Consider the following 17,515-nt stretch of genomic DNA (forward strand, 5'->3'; position numbering starts at 1 on the left):
ACCTCCAGGTAGTAATGAGACCCTCACCTCCAGCCCTCAGGTGCAGAGCAGGTAGTGAGCCTAGACTTCCATTTTTACCCCTACTTGGAAGAGATGAGGCACCCTTTTATTCTATCCTGGTTAGAGGAGGCCCAGTGGAGAGCCAGGACTTTCACCCCAACCCAGCAGTAATGAGGTGACCCCCCCTGCCTTGGGAAAGCAGAGGTAGCCTGGATTCCACCCCACCCCGCCCCTCTAGTTTGCATGTGCCTGGTATTCCATTGCCTATCCCTTCGTTTTTAGCCTCTCCAAAACACTTTGTTAGGTAAGTCTTTTGAATACAACGTACAGTTACTTTGTAAAATATTCTGAAAATCCATCCCTTTTAGGAGTTGAGTAGAATGACCACTCTAGGGTGACACCCAGATGTCCCCTCAGAGAAAGTCACTCATATCCAGACTGCTGGGAGTGTTGGTGGCTGGTGGATCTCAGTGCCACCGCTCACCAGGAATTTCCCTCAGCTCAAGGCTTTGTCTAATCCAAGTTCACAGCCCCTCCACCCTCAGGCAGCCCTCAGGCAACGACTGATCCACAGAAGCATAGACAGGTCTGAGCACCTTGCCTCAGCGGGGCGTCTCTGAAGGGCAGAGCGGCCCCAGGACACCCTGGGGGAGTGGCTGGACCCTGCTGCTGCTGCAGCTGCTTCTTTGTGCGCCAACTCCCCTGCTTGGTTCTGCTTCCCTCCTAGGACACGGGCTGATCCCGAGCACATGCCTGAGGAAGCCTCCTGTACATCAGCCACTGCGTCAGAGTCTGTTTCTCAGGAACCCAATCTATGCCAGGTGTGGCCCAAGCATATTAGAAGCAGATTCTAGAACGGGATTTTGGAGCTGGCAGTGAGAACTTCTCACTGATGGTAAGTGGAACATGGATGGCTCCTGACTACAAACACATTCTCTCTTTTTTAATCCTCACCACAGCCCCGGGGGGTGGTAGCTGCTACCAACCCATTTTAAATTATGGAGACCAAGGCTGAAGGTGACCTAGCTCATGTAACCCACCAGGTAAGTGAGAAGAACTAGAACCCGGGCCACCCACTCCAGACCTAGGAACTTTTATCGCTTCTCTGGAGTCCTTTCTAAACAAAGAAAACTTAAATAGTAGCATACATATTGATTATGCATATGCACTGATATTGGAGATATACCTCAATAGCTCCACTACAAATGATCTTATGATCCATGGTAATATGATTTTACACCATCTAGTGAGTCACAATATTTGATCATTTTCTTAGTGTTGCACTTTTGTGCCTGATATGCATCGGAATCCCTACCGTGTTGGCCAGCAGGGAATGTCCAGTCAGTTCTGGATAGAGAGATGGCTGAAGGGCTGTGACCAGACCAGACTGTTTTTAAGCACTTAACCTGATTTGCCCCCTCTAATTAAATGTTCAGGGGTTTTCACGTTAGGTTAAAAAATAACTTTACAGTCGTTCAACTTAGGCTACCTGGATGAACATAGAAGAGAGTCACTGTGTGGCTGCCTGAGAAAGTATTAGTATTTAGGAGGTTGACATGGAGATATTGAAAAGAAAATGGGGAAGATCTGTTGTGATTTGGAGCTGGAAAATCAGTGTCCTAAGGGCATGTTCTGTGAGGGCAGAGATTCTATCACATCTACCGTGTATTCTCTTCAGCATCCTGTAGATGCAATGCATGTTTAGAAGGAAAAATGCCTTTGGGCATTTGGGAATGTGGTTACCTGTTGGGATGCATGTTAGAACCTGAAACTATGTGTGTTGTTAGATGATGAGAGAGAGTTGTGTTGATTGATCATCTAGGGTGATTAGATTCTCTGTTTTCATGTGTAAAATCAGTGCACACTGGGGTCTTTAATTGTATTTGTTCAGTCACAGTAAATGGGAAAGTGTAAACCCAAACTGGCTACTCCTTGAGGACAATGAACCTCTGGCTTAGGTGCTTGATGGTGAAGGGGGAAAAAAAAAGTTTTTATCTCATTAACCCAGAAACAGTATGAAGTCTCTCGTTTTATAGTCACATTTGTCTATCCAAAGCCCTTTCCTGAAATGCTTACAGTGAGAAATGCTGAGGCTCTGCATGAAAGCAGGAAGGCATGTGAATCAAGGAGACTGCGGTTCTCCTTCTCGCACTTTAGTTTCAGAAATTCTAACTTTTGATGTTTCAAAGAGTAGCATATTTGCATCTAAAAAATAAACACATCTATCTTTGAAGGCTACTTTTCTTAAGTAAAAATAACCTTTTTCTTTTCACTTAATAGTTGGTTAAAATGTTTTGTATTTATAAAAGGAGGTGTTAATTCGTGTAATTTTTTTTTTTTTTTTTTTTTTACAGAGTTTCACTCTTGTTGCCCAGGCCGGAGTGCAATGGCGTGATCTTGGCTCACTGCAACCTCTGCCTCCCAGGTTCAAGTGATTCTCCTGCCTCAGCCTACCAAGTAGCTGGGATTACAGGCATGTGTCACCACACCCAGCTAATTTCTGTATTTTTAGTAGAGATGGGGTTTCACCATGTTTGTCAGGCTGGTCTCGAACTCCTGACCTCAGGTGATCCACCCGCCTTGGCCTCCCAAAGTGCTGAGATTATAGGCGTGAGCCACTGCGCTTGGCCTCATGTAATATTTTTGTATCTTTAGTTCCTAAAATGAGAGCCAACTGACGTGGTATTTATTTCGATCGTCTTGTAATGAAACACACTGACACAGTGACATGCAGGCCTGTGTGTCACTTTCAGGCCCTTCCTAATTTATTCATAACATGTGTAGCCACGAGGTAGCATTTCCTTTGGCATCCTGGAGAAACGTGTCTCACTTAGGGTTGGACCTGTTAGTTAATAGTTCTGCAGCTTCTGGTATTTGTAGTCTGCCTGTTGATTTACAAAATGCCTCACTGTGATTGTCGCTACAATCACCACATTCAGAGCTAGAACCATGAAGGAAAACAGATGCAGACTGTTGAAAGGCTGGTTTGGAGTTTCTTCCGCATGTGTTTCATGTTGAAATCCTAAAATTGGAAACAAGATGAAAATCACTTTTTAAGAAGTGTTAATATTATAAAATGTTGGTAGCTTTTATAATACCTGTACATATCCTATGAATCTTATATATGAATTAATGTATAATGCATAATGCCAACACAATACAGAGGAACCATTATCAAATAGTTGAATATTTATATTTATATTTAATTTTGAACTTGTTTCAAATGGTTGACTTAGTTTGATTTCTCGATATCACATGAAAAACGTGTAACACTCAAGCATAACAGTCAAATGGAAATGCAGGTTCACTTACTAATGGTCACTGTTGCTCATTGTTGCCAAAATACATTTTGTCAACAGAAAAAAAAAAATTTGTTCATTCCCTTGAAATAGGAAAAAGATACTTTTCTCATATTGATGGTATTTCCATAATGACTTCCATTTATAAATTTTCAACTAATTTCAAACCAGTGTCTATAGATACACTATGTAAGCCACTTAGTGAATGCGTTTATAAAATTACTGAATTTAACTTTTGTTTTTGCCATAGAAATATTTTGCTACAAACCAGAACCATACTCCTTTATAGTGCTAATAATAATGAATAAATACAGAGATCATAAGGTCCTTTAATGCCATTTACAACTAAAATAACTTCTTATAGTTTTTCTTTCATTAAGGCTTATCTTAAGCCATTTAATTATGAACCTTCCTTGAGTATTTACCATCATTCCTTTCATGCATCTGTGCACATCTCAGGTTTCAAGCTTTTCAAAAGAAGCAGGGTTAGCCTATGTTAATATAATAGATTCTTTGTCTTTTTTTTTAATAACTTTTTTTCAAATAGGCTATTATGTGGAATGCTGGTTCATTTTGTTTTACTCATTTAGGAGTTAAAACACATTGCTTTTGATTCAATTATCTGCTATGCCATCTATAAGGAGTCAGAAAACTAAAAGAAACTTGTTTTTAGAGATGAGGACATTACACTTATACTGAAAATCCAAATGAATAATGGCAAACTATCAGTGTATCATCTGCTTACGCTGTACATGGTATGCATATTATCAACTGATGGAAATAAATACTAATCCTATATACTTAAAATTCAACTTATTTGCTAAAGCTACTATTATAAATCTCTAAACTGTACATGCTTAAGAGTTACTGGATTTGAGCAGCATTTTATGAGCCATGATGTGCTTTTTGATCATGGAATAGCTTTTTTCTTACCTGAATTGCCACTTGCACTTCGATCCCTTTTCAGACGAATGGGTCCTATGATGGAATCTGTTTTCCATTTATATGAAGAAATGTCTCGTTTGCTTCTGGAGACACAACCTTGATTGCAGCGAGACTGGTGGTCACTGCTATCACATATCAAAACTTTACACTGCAGATACACAGAGCTCATACTTCTCAAGAATTTAAAGGCATTAAACTGGAATCTCCCATAGTGTCCAAATAAGGGATACACCTTACAAGTTTCATCGCGACTACATCTGGAACAGAATTTATGAACATGTTTAGAAGATACAGACAAATTCAGTCTTTTCCATACTAAAAAGTTTTCTCTCAACTAAGTTGTGAATCCAAAAATCTCTCTCAAAAGACTCTCTAGTTCATACTACAGTGAGTTAAGACTATAGACCTGATTCCTGGGTGAGATAGCAAGGTTCTTTCTAGCTCTAAAATTCCGGGTCCATTTAATTTAATCAGAAAACCAATACTTACGTACTGGAAGTCAAACTTCTTTCCTTACGTGCTTATCATTAATGTATCAGTACGAATGACGTAGTTAAAATCCAACAAATTGTAAGGAAAAAAGGAAATTGTTCCTTTCAAATAAAAACGTTATACTTTTTCTGTTAAGAATGCTACATATGTTTTACTGATGGCGTTATATTTTAAAGATAATGCACATGAAATAATCTTCTAGATTTTTGTTGAAAATAACCAAAACGTACAAAAACCAAAATGCAAATAGAGCTTTTATAACAGAAAATAAATTTGTTTCTACCAGCAAATATTTTGTGAATACACTTAAAATTCTAGATATAAGCTGTGTCTGCATAAATGTTTAAATTTAAATTATTCATAATTAGTACATAGTAACTATTTTATAAAATGATTAGAATAAATGTAATGAAATTTCATGTAGTGCTAGGAAAAATGTATATATACACAACACAAAAAATTACTTTATTGAAATTATTATTCCACAGGAAGGAATATCATACATACATCAGTTACATTAATACATACCCACTCTTGATTAGGTCGTAGGTTGGAGATGCAAAGTCAGAGGTGGGAGATGCTCTACAGGTATCAAGAAACACCACCAAATTTGGATCTGAGGTGTGCAGACTAACTTGAACAAAAAGAGTTTGGTTCAAATCCACATAATATGGTGATTCAAGTATAGTCTTTTCAAATGAATTGGATTCAAAAAGAGCCATGCTGGTGTTATATTTGCCCAGTGCATTTTGACTTTGTATTACATCATCTTCTGTTATGTATATTATCTCCACTGTAGAATTATGTCCCATTTCACACTTCACAATAATCTGGAGTTGTTTCTGACGGGTGATCACTTCAGAAGTTGAGGATGCAGAAAAGGTGATTATATTGGTGTAAGTAATTGACTGATCTTCTACCTGCAGAACGAGATAGAATTCAATTTTTATATTTTAAGTCCAGTAATATTTTAGAGCATAGATGTGGATAACATTTGCAGGTACAGACATAATTTTCTTAAATCACGAGGTAACAGCTTTCATGTCAGAATACTATACACCTTAAATGTATTTCGTTGAAGAAATATTCTAGGAAAGAAAGAAAGTATGAGATGAGAAATACAGCTTGTACTAGAAATACCTGAAGATAGAATCAGACAGAATTTTTTTCAGTTACAGTAAAATCCATTTTGATTGCAAATTTCCAGTCTTAAAAAGACATTACACCTTACTATATATTGCTTTCCTTAAGGAGCTTTAAGTTAGTGTGGCTAACTGGGCAGTTTCCAAAATATATGTAGACCAAGGGTCTGCAAGAGGAAGGCCCTTAGCTGCCTTCCCTGGGGGTTCACAGTGTAATAAAGCCTGTGCATTCATTTTTGGCAAGATACGATGATTTACTTCTGTCTTTATCAATTCCTCTGGATTAACCCCCATTCTTTTCAATTAGGTTACTGTTTAATGTCTGAGTGAAAAGTTTATAGTATATATCCTAAAGAGACCAAAGGTTGAAAATGTTTGAAATCTTGAATAGGACTTCTAGAAAATGGAGAACAAATCACAAACTTCCAGTAATATCCTTCATGTTTAAATGGGTTTTTTTAAATGTTTTTTTTTCTGTCTTTAAAAGGAAAAGAAGAAGATCCTAAAAATTTAGCTAGATTTTCACTAAATACAAGGTGTAAACATTTTCTGCGTAAGTGTTACTGGTAGGCTGTTAAGCCAACTGCATATAGATGTTCGAACTCTCTTTAGTGAGTTTTCAGAGTTCTTTACCTTCTGGGAAAGATAACCATCCCCCACTTATCCTGAAAATGAATGCAGCAATTTGGCAGCTATGTATGAATGGGTATGTGCACTTATATGTCTTCACATGCTTATCATGTGGTTAAGCCACTAAAATTTGGGGGTCCTTTTTTACAGCAGCTAGCAAGCATTACCCTGACTGCATTGCTCAACATGCACTCAGCATTTGACAAAATCCAGCTATCAGTATTTCACTTTACCTTTCTGATTGTACCACATCCATTAAGAGGGATAGAAAATTCCACAACATTTGATAATTTTGGTCTGCAAGTTGGGTCTTTTAGTTGTAAGTTATTCCCATTAGAGTTAAAAGCCTCTAGGTAGGATTTGCTTATAATAACTCTCATCCTGTCAGAAGAGCAAGTTAAAGATGCTGTCAGGAAAAAAAAAAAAAAAAAGAATGATCATGTTTATGCCAGCTAGGAATGTTGGATCTTGAAGAGCTACGTGTGCAAGTAAATATATAAAAAGTCAAAACCATTTTGCCCTAAACAGTAATCATAAATTTGAGATAGCCAAGCAATTGATTCACCTTTTACTGTGTTCATTGTGACCTTGTTTAGAGCTAGAATCTGCAAACCTGATGTTTTTAATTGTGTCTTTGCAGAAGGAATTAAGGGAAACAGTCCATATTATCTGCATAAATCTTTTTCAGGTTAATAAAATCATTAATTTCCTCTTGCATTAAGCAATGCATAGAAATGATTGTCAAGCTTAAGATTATGAATATGTTCCCAACTACATGTGACATGCTTGCAAATAGGAATAGCCACAGGTAGGCTAAAAATTAACAATTTCTACATATGCAATCTTCGAAGAGCTCAAAATAGCTAAGAATATAAAACATGACTTACTAGTGTTGATGTTTTCTGCATAAATTGAGGTGTAGGAGGCAGAAAAGCCCCGGTAAGAATTGGCATAATCTGTAGACAACACGACAGTCAGAGAGTTTGATGACGATTCGAAGGTGGGAGTCACACGGCCACAGACTTGTCCAATCAGGCCAGAGTTGGTGGAGGGGCCATCATAGATGGCAAGAAAATCAAATTTGCACTGTTTGTCTATTTCTAGGCTAGAGAATGAGGGCCTCTGGTGAAAAAGAGTTTCAAACCAATTCAATTCTATTTTCTAACATCCCAGCAATCCTACTCTTAAGTGATTATGGATTTTTTTTTTTCCTTCAATGGTATCTCAGGTTTACGAAGACAAACCTGGGGTTTTGATAGTCTCTGACAAGGACCTCAGAATCTTCAGAAAAATAGTCAACTTAGTTCAATGGAATAGTATCACTGTTTTCCTTTCTACATCAATTCTTTGAAAAGTGCCCATATATGAGAATTACATATGATAATTTCTCTTCCCCAAATCCCCCAGTTGCCAGGTGGGTTTACTGCATTTGTTCCAACAGAATTGGGCAGCAGTACTTACAAAATCTCTTTGAAGTTTAGTTTTATCTTGTAATCTTTCTCCACTTGTATGTGCCACACGCAATAAGCCAGCTCAGGATGCGGCTTTGGGTAATTGGGGCTGGTGAAGGATCCTTCCAAGGTATCCAGGTAACCGCCACAGTTTGGAATAGCTGAAATGGATGTGAAGGTGGTCAAGAATGAACATCAAAATAGAGACTGCTTTTAATTTCTGTGTTGTGCATTGAGCTTAACACATCTCTCCTGAGTATGATTCCATCTCTATCTTTCCCATGGGTCACATATTGAGGTTTTCATCCTTTTTTATCATTGAAATTTCTGCCCACTGGTGCAGGGCAGAGAGGGAATCTTTATACTATTGCCAAACGAATCATATTAAAGTTGTGCTGTAAGATGTGTTGCATCTGGAGAGACTCCCATTACCTGAATTGCACCATAGAAAATAAAGTCACACCCTCCCTTGAAGGCTCTTCCTCACTCTCACCAGCTCAGCTTTCCAGTCTCATCCGCCACTACTTCATGGCCTTCTGTTCTATCCTCCCTTTCTTCCCATGACTCCTCAGCTGTCAGCTCCAGCAGAGGTGAGTCCTCTTCCCTGACTCCCACCTCCACCTACCCTCGTCATGCTATTGTTCAAAGCTCAGCTCAGAAACAGCCTTCATGAAGCAGTCCTTGGTCTCTCCTTTCCCCAGTAAGTACATAAGGAAGCAGCTGGACAGATGAAATGTGGAGAAACAATGCAGAGAGCTCTTTTTGGAGATGTAAAATGGTTTAGATTGGCTGAAGCATAGGGTGCACGCCAGGCAGCAGCTAGAGGCAAGGCTTGAAAAGGTGGCCTGGGTCCAGCGTGGGAAAACCTTGACTGCTGCACTCTGGAGATTTGCTGGTACCAAGAAGTCAGTGGTTTTAGCAGGAGAGTGACATGGTCAGCTCTGGGCCTTGGAAAGAAATCCACAGTGGAGCTCTCCTCATGAACCCACTCGCAGATGTTCTTGGCATTCTGCTTCGGATCACAGTGGAATGTAGGTGCTGTGAATGCAGAGCCCTGTAAATGTAGCCTCCAATCACCTGACAGTCTTAAATTTCAATGGTGAGCCCAGAGATTCCCAGCATGCACTCTCCAGTCTTCTTTGTCAGAATCATCCGGGGGACTTGTTAAACAGAAAGGTTCAACAACCCGAACCAAGATCTAAGGAATCAGAGCATAGGGAGGTGCAGTCCCTGAAGAGGCATTGCAGAAGATAGCAGGGTTACTATTAAACAGGCTGAACACAGAATCTCCGCTTTGGGCTCTAACACAGTACCCCTCAATATGTAGCCATCTGATCAGCCCCTTGTCTCTGCCTCATCTGGGAGCTGGTTAGAAAGTCAAGATCATGTGCTCCATCCAGAACCAATGAATCACAATATCTGTGATGGGGTCCAGGATCTGTGATTTAACAAGCTCTCCAGATGATTCTTATGCACATGTAAGTTAGAGAACTACTGCTCTCTCAGATAGAGAAGACTCTGAGGGAATATACTCAGACTGAAGATTGTAAGAACCCGGACAGAAGAGTGTGTAACCTGTGCTTGTAGGAGATGTGGGTGAAGGTTGTGTAAATGAGGACTTACAGATGTTAGGAGAGAAGAAGTAGTAGAAGACAAAGACAGTTCTTTGAATTCTTGCTGAGTCAGTAACTATTTGAAACGTCAATGTACTGGATGATGATTCAAATACAGGAACATAGTCGTTTTTACTGCAGACTTGCCCTAGCAGAGGCCCATTGCTGGAGGTTCCATCAAAGACTTTAATGTTTTCACTTTCACAGCTTCCATCTGGATCAAGCCTGTGGAAAAAACACAACTGTGGCTGAAGAAGTGTCACAAGCAAAGGGGGTTTGCAGAGCAGTCAATTGCTCACCTAGGCATGTAAATTTACAAAGTGGTGGCACATCTGTTTTCATTTAAACCTCTCCAAGACCAATCACCAACCCCCCCATCCTCAACATCAAACCACAAACTGTCAACTTTAATGGGCTCAGGGAGGTGAACTGCTTTGCCTATGTCTTGTATCAAGTAAATGATGAGGATGGGCCTGGAATCAGAATTCCTTTCCTTCTACCTATTTCCATCTCTCCTGTTCCCCATGTCCATGTAACTCTTTGATGAACCTTCTTATTTAGAATTGTTTCCCATTGACACTTGATATCCAAGGCTGTTGAAAGGTGAAGCAACTCTTCTTCTTCCATAGCCACCTTTCCCAAGGAAAAGCAAGCCTTAGCACCTCCCTAGTTGCTCCTTCCTTCCCTTGTATCACCACTTCCTCATTCTGAAGGACAGTCCCATGCCCTGCACTGGACAGGACAGCCCAGGGTTGTAGTTTGCTGCACATTCTGACAGGGTCTCTCCAAATATCCTCAGAGGACATATGTCCAAAATTTTAGGAAGGAAGACAAGGGTAGAGAAATCTGGGTTCTCTTTCCACTTTAGTCACTTACCTGCTGTATAACTTTAGATAAGCGATTTAACCTTTCTTGGCTTCAGTTTTCTCATCTGTAAAATGGGGATATCACAGCCTACTTCTCATTACTGTGTGAAGTTTATAATATTCTGAATATGAAGCACCTGCCACAGGCCTGGCACATAGGTGTTCAATAGATGTTAAATGTTAATTTCTCGCCTCCCTTGCTCTTCCCACAATTTCTCTTCCCCTCTCTTCTTATACAGCAAGAATAGCATATATGTTTCTCAGCAACCATTCCAGGAAATTTGAGGCCTCTTTTGCTTCTTTGAAGGATAAAGTAAATTCCAACTTCAGTGGTACAGGGCTATGGTTCTCAAAAGTGTGGTACTTGGACATGCAGCATCAACATCACCTGGGCATTTGTTAGCTATGCAGATTCTCAGGTCCCACACACTCCATCTGAATAAGATAATAGAGACTTTGGTGGTGGGGCCCAGCAGTTGTGTTTTAATAAGCTTGCCACAGGCTTCTGATGTATGGTCAAGTGTAAGAACCACTGGGACAGGCGTAAGAGTGGGGGCTCTGGAGCCAGGCTGCTTGGATTCAGTTCCTATCCCATTTTTATTATTTTTTAGTCTTGGACCTGGTGACTTCTCTGTGTTTTCTTATCTATAGAATGGGGATTAGACTGCATCTGCCCAGAGGGTTGTTGAGAGGATTAACTAGAGGCAGATAGGAAACACTGAGCATCTCTGCAGGGCGGAGTCATGTTGTCAGCTTGGCCTCACACTGGGGTCACCTGGGCACTCATAAAAAGCACTTATAAATGTATACTTATTTCAAAATAAAATCTATAAAATAAAAAATATTGATGCCTGGAGTCTACCCCCAGAGATTATAATCTAATCATATGGTGTACAGCCTGGGAGTCTGGATGTGTGAAAGCTCCTCCACTGATTCAAATGCATAGAAAAATTTGGAACCAAAGTTTAGTGTTTTAAGGCCAAGAAACTGGAACTAGACCAGCTAGGTTCTAACTCTGGTCATGCTATTCACTATTTGTGTGACCTCAGACAAGTTCTCAACCTTGCTGTGTTTGTAGTACTATTATAGTGCTGACCTTGAAGGACCTCTGTGAGCCAGTGCCGGGCACACAGCCATCATCAGTGACTATCAGCCATCATCCTCATCACCATCATCATCACGATGGTTGTCAGTGTCACTACCACCTCTAGCAGCAGCTGAATTCTTTCTACAGAGAGTCCCCCTACCCACCCCAATGTGGTCAGAGTTCGATATCCCTTATTAGGAAACTAAAGCTTCTACTTACTGGACATAGGAAAAGATAATTCTGATGCTTTTGTTTTCTGGTCTTTCTATTGTCCAGGTGCAGTTCTCACTGGGATTGAGTTGCAGGATCATGGCTTTGTGGGTCTCTGCCATATTGGCACCCCCTAGACTGACTGTGCAGCTTGCATTGCCTGTTAGAGATCACAGATGGCACTGAGGAAAGTCAACAACAGGCCCTTTCCCCTCCCTGAGAGATTAGGAATCTACCTCTCACATGTAATATACATACAAGTAGGCAGCTAATTGTGGATGGTACTTAGCTTACTCCAAAGTAAGTCAAAAGCAGTTGATTTCTCCATCTTGAACCCTCTGAGGAGAAGTATTTTTAACTTCTCTACATATAGAGACTATATTAGGACCCGAAGAAGGATGTTTTGTATTTTTAATAGGTTTCCATATGAACATGTGTCTTTATTTCTCTAGCATAAATACCTAGGAGTGATATCACCAGGTCATATGTTAAGTGTATATTTAACTTCATAAGAAACTGCCAAACCATTTGCCAGAGTAGCTGTTCTATTTCACAATCCAACCAATGATGTATGAGAGTTCCAGTTGCACCATATTCTTGTCAACACACACTATTGTCAGGTTTTTGTATTGCTTTGTTTAGCCATTCTAACAGATGTGTAGCAGCATCCCATCATGGTTTTAACTTACATTTCCCTAATGGCTAATGACATTGAACATCATTTCATGTTCTTATTTGCCTTCTATATATCCTTTTTGGTAAGTATCTCTAAGTCTTTTGCCCTTTTTTTTTAACTTGGCTTTTTGTTTTCATGATTGGGTTTTGAGAGTTTTTTATATATGCTGAATACAAGTCCTTTGTTGCATCTGCAATTTGAAAATATTTTCTCCCAATCTGTATCTTGTCTTTTCATCCTCTTAATAGTGTCTTTCCCAAAACAAAAGTTTTAAATCTTTTATAAAGTCCAATTTAGTAATAGTTTCTTTTATGGGTTGTGCTTTTGGTGTCTTGTCTAAGAACTCTTTGCTCAACCCCAGGTTACAAAGATTTCTCCCATGTTTTCTTTTTAAAAATACTACAGTTTTACATTTTACATTTAGATCTATGATCCATTTTGAACTAATTTATGTGTAAGAAATGAGGCTTAGGTTGAGTTCATTTTTTGCATATGGGTGTCCAGTTGTTCCAAGACCATTTGATGAAAAGGCTGTCCTTTCTCCATTAAATTGCCTTTGCACCTTTGTCAAAAATCAACGGACCATATTTGTGTGGATCTATTTCTGAACTCTATTCTATTTCAATTTTCTCTGTCTATCCTTTTGGCAAACCACACCTTCTTGATTACTGTAGTTTATAAGAAGTCTTAAAATTAGGTAACATGACTGTTCCAACTTTACTGTTCTTTTGCAAAATTTTTTTGGCTATTCCAGTTCCTTTGCTTTTTCATATAAATTTTAGAGTCAGCATGTCTGTATCTATTTAACATTCTTACTGGGATTTTTATTGGAATTGCACTGAATTTATAGATCAACCTGGGAGAAAAAGGATGGTTTTTAAAAGACACTTGATTTCTAGAATGTATAAAGAATTCTTACAATTCAATAATTAAAAGGCAAATAATCCAATTTAAAATGGACAAAGAACCAGAATAGACATTTTTCCAAAGAAGATCTATAAATGGCCAATATGCATGTAAAGATATATTCAGCATCATTAGTAATCAGGGAAATACAAATCAAAACCACAACGAGATATTACTTCACATGCATTAGGATGGCTAGAGTCAAACACAGAAAACAGCAAGTGTTGACAAGGACATGGAGAAACTGGAATGCTTATACACTGCTTATGGGATTGTAAAGTGGTACAGCTGCCATGGAAAACAGTCTGGCAGTTCCTCAAAAGATTAAACATACAGTTATCATAACTCAGCAATTCTATTGCTAGGCATATCCCCAAAAGAACTAAAAACAAATGTCCATATAAAAACTTGTACACTATATTCATCACAACATTAGTCATAATAAGCAAAATGTTCATCAATTGATGAATAAATAAAACATGGTCTATCCATACATTGGAATATTATTCAGCAATAAAAAGAAATGAGGTACAGTCATCCCTTGGTGTCCACGAATGATTGGTTCCAGGACCTCCTGTGGATACCAAAATCCATGGATGTTGGAGTCCCTTATGTAAAATGACTTAATGTTTGCATGTGACCTAAACACATCCTGTACACTTCAAAACATCTCTAGATTATTTATAATACAGTGTAAATGATGTGTAAATAGTTGTTTACGATATTATTTAGGAAATAATGGCAATGAAAAAAGTTTGTAGATGTTCCGTAACCAACCCTTATTTTTTCAAATGTTTTCAATTCATGGTTGGTTGAATCCATGAATGCTGAACCCACAGGTACTGAGGGCTGATTGTACTGATACATGCTACAATATATATGAACCTTGAAAATATTACGCTAAGTGAAATACCACATATTACATGATTTCATTTATGTGAAATATCCAGAATAAGTAAATTTATAGAGACAGAAAGTAGAGTAGTGGTTTCCTTGTGCTGGAGACATCAGGAGAAATGGAGAGTGAATGGTAGTGAATACAGACTTTCTTCATACATATATATACATACATACATATATATATATATATGTCCACACAGAAACTTGTACACTAATATTCATCACATTAGTCTATATATAATATAGTTATATATATTATGTTAACTATATTTATACATATATAAAACATTGGTCTATATATAGAGACTATATATATAGACTATATAAAGACTATATATAGACTATAGAGAGACTATATATATAGAGACTATATATAAATATATATATATAGAGAGAGAGAGAGAGACAGACAGACAGAGTCTCACTCTGTTACCTATACTGGATTGAGATGGCACAATCATAGCTTACTGCAGCCTTAAACTACTGGGCTCAAGTGATCCTCCCACCTCAGCCGCCAGAGTAGCTGGGACTACAGTCATGTACCACCATGCCTGGCTAAAAAAAATTTTTTTTTAATTTTGTAGAGTCGAAGTCTCACTACGTTGTTCAGGGTGGTGTCAAACTCTCAGCCTCAAGCAATGCTCCCATGTCAGCCCCCCAAAGTGCTGGGATTGTAGGCTTGAGCCATCATGCTGAGCCTGAGACAGTTTCTTTTGGGGGTGAAGAATATGTTCTGGAATTAGATAGTGGTGATTGTTGCACAATTCTGTGTATATACTAAAAAACACTAAATTGTATACTTTAAAATGGTGGATTTTATGGTATGTTAATCATATCTTAATAAAGCTGTTATTAAAAAGGAGAAAGAAGAGAAGAAAGAGAAAAGGGGAAGAGGAAAAATAACTGGATCCTAAAGATAAACTGTTAGCAGTGAAATTACCCGGTAAGGGGCTGGGCGTGGTGACTCACACCTGTAATCCCAGCACTTTGGGAGGCCAAAGCGGGTGGATCACTTGAGCTCAGGAGTTCGAGACCAGCCTGGGCAACATAGTGAAAATTTTTTTCTATAAAATTTTTACAAATTATTTGGTAAATTCTTATATTTTTATGTACATTGTCAGATGGGCCCAAATAAAATTAGTACTAATTCAAAATCCCACCAAGATTTTGACTAATGGTCAAAAACCCCACCTACATAGGAACAAAGCTTTATTTTTATTTATTCTCCCATATACACCCATAACCCCATCCATCCAGAAACAATCATCACTAAAACCTTGGTGTAAATTCTTCCACTCCTTTTCCTTTCCTTTTCTATTTCTAGACATTTAAAATGCTTGAATGTATACATTTCAAACATAAGAACCATCATATTGTACACAAACTTCAGATCTCTTTTTTCTCTTAATGTGGTCTATGGACACATTATAGGTCAGAGTCTTTTTTTTTTTTTTTATGAGACGGAGTCTTGCTCTGTCACCCAGGCTGGAGTGCAGTGGCATGATCGCAGCTAACTGCAACCTCCACCTCTCGGGTTCAAGCAATTCTCCTGCCTCAGCCTCCCGAGTAGCTGGGACTACAGGCACGTATCACCACACCTGGCTAATTTTTGTATTTTTAGTAGAGATGGGGTTTCACCATGTTGGCCAGGCTGGTCTCGAACTCCTGACCTCGTGATCCACCCACCTTGGCCTCCCAAAGTGCTGGGATTACAGGCGTGAGCCACTGCCCCCAGCCATCATTTTTTTTTAAGTTGCAAAAAAGAGTGTTCCATTTTATGGATTTACCATAAGAAATAATGAAAATTCATGTTGTAGTTTACAATTATGTAAGTGCACATATTTATACATATATCTTTGGACACTTTTATGCTTATTTCCAAAACATAAACTCTTAGCAGTAAATTACCCAGTAAAATTCTATACACTTTTGATATTTTTATGGACATTGTCAGATGAGCCAAATAAAATTAGAACTAATTTAAAATCCCCTCCAAGAGCATTAGAGTACATTTTTCTCTGAACTGGGGCCAACAGATATAAACACTTTGAAAAATTTTGAAAGAGGCCTCTTAAGAGAAGAACTTCTCTGGTTTGGTGAATAAATCTGGTTCAATTTTCTTACCTTCAGCCTCCGCCATTGTCAGCTCCGCCAAACAGGAGAGAATTAAGAGGGTCAATGGCATGAGCCTTCTTACAAGCTCCATTTTGGCAAGGCGCTGGGCAGCCTTAAGGACCGACAGCTTTTATAGGCTCTGTGTTACATCAGCTTTCTGGACACCTCCAGGGAAACGTCAGTTCCAGCCACGCAAGGGGTAGATTTGTGTGAGAATAGAGCAGCTGTGTGACTGGTTTCTTATCAGCATTCCCCACAGTGAGGGTTCTCTCTCCCCAGCTCCTTCCTGGAAGGGTTGCCCCCAGTGGAAGCTCTCTGTAGGGATCTCCAGCAGCTGGTTCCCAGCAGGCACTGAGTTATTTTCCATGAAACTGATGGGGAGCTGTGCCTTTCTTCTGTGCCTGCACATCATAAACAGGTGGCCTCATTGACATCATTGAAGTCTTCAGGGCTCTGCTTTGAGAAGGGAGCCTGTGGGAGAACAAAGGCCTGTGGGGCAAGGCAGGGGGTGCAGCACCTGGGCAAAATCTGGGTCCAGCTGGGACATTCAGATGCCCTGCCAGGTGGCTGACCCTGTGCGGGAGGGGAAGAGGGTAGAGGATGAAGAGAAAAAGAGTGCCGATCCAGATTCCCCCACAGCGATTTCTAACGAGTTATGTCTGGAGAGACTGAAGCAGGTGAATTAGTCTCTCGGGCACGGTGTTTTGCAGTTGAGAGAAAGAAATCCTAGTGTCCACATTGAGATTGGGAGGAGCAAATGGTGGTGGGTGGGGGCTGCCCTCTTTTCATTCATTCAGTCAGTAAATATTACTTATTGATCTAGGGCCTAAGCAATATAGAATTGAATGTGAGAGACACAGTCCTGCCCTCATGAAACTTGTATTCTAAGTGGAGAGTTAGGCAACAAAAATAAATGAAGAATTCAACTGGTGAGAGGAGCTAAGGATACAATAAACAGGATGACTGCATAGATGGTGGTTGCCTTGGGGTGGGGAGGAAATCTGACAGTGAGAAGGAGGGCATCTTGAGAGATGAAATCTGAACAAAGGCAGAAAGACAAGAGGGAGGCATTCATGGGTGATCTGAGCTTGGGGGCTGCATCTTAGGCAAAAGAGAGGGCAAGTGCACAGGCCCCGAGGCAGAGACCAGGTGGGCACACGGCAAAAGAGAGGGCAAGTGCACA

At 39.4% G+C, this 17,515-nt stretch overlaps 1 protein-coding gene across 1 annotated transcript; it reads right to left on the minus strand.

Annotated features, from left to right (window-relative positions):
• Positions 1-2,729: 2,729 nt before the first annotated feature.
• CUZD1 (CUB and zona pellucida like domains 1) lies at positions 2,730-16,478 on the minus strand. Its single transcript, XM_019035657.4, has 9 exons — positions 16,342-16,478; positions 11,745-11,895; positions 9,583-9,797; positions 7,970-8,120; positions 7,396-7,613; positions 6,742-6,914; positions 5,265-5,656; positions 4,233-4,501; positions 2,730-3,022 (listed from the first exon to the last, which is right to left on the minus strand). Exons 1-9 carry the CDS (start codon positions 16,421-16,423, stop codon positions 2,850-2,852), a joined length of 1,824 nt encoding a protein of 607 aa, XP_018891202.1. The 5' UTR covers positions 16,424-16,478; the 3' UTR covers positions 2,730-2,849.
• Positions 16,479-17,515: the final 1,037 nt, after the last annotated feature.

Source organism: Gorilla gorilla, chromosome 8, assembly GCF_029281585.2.
Source record: "Gorilla gorilla gorilla isolate KB3781 chromosome 8, NHGRI_mGorGor1-v2.1_pri, whole genome shotgun sequence".
In the NCBI taxonomy this organism is placed as follows: domain Eukaryota; kingdom Metazoa; phylum Chordata; class Mammalia; order Primates; family Hominidae; genus Gorilla; species Gorilla gorilla.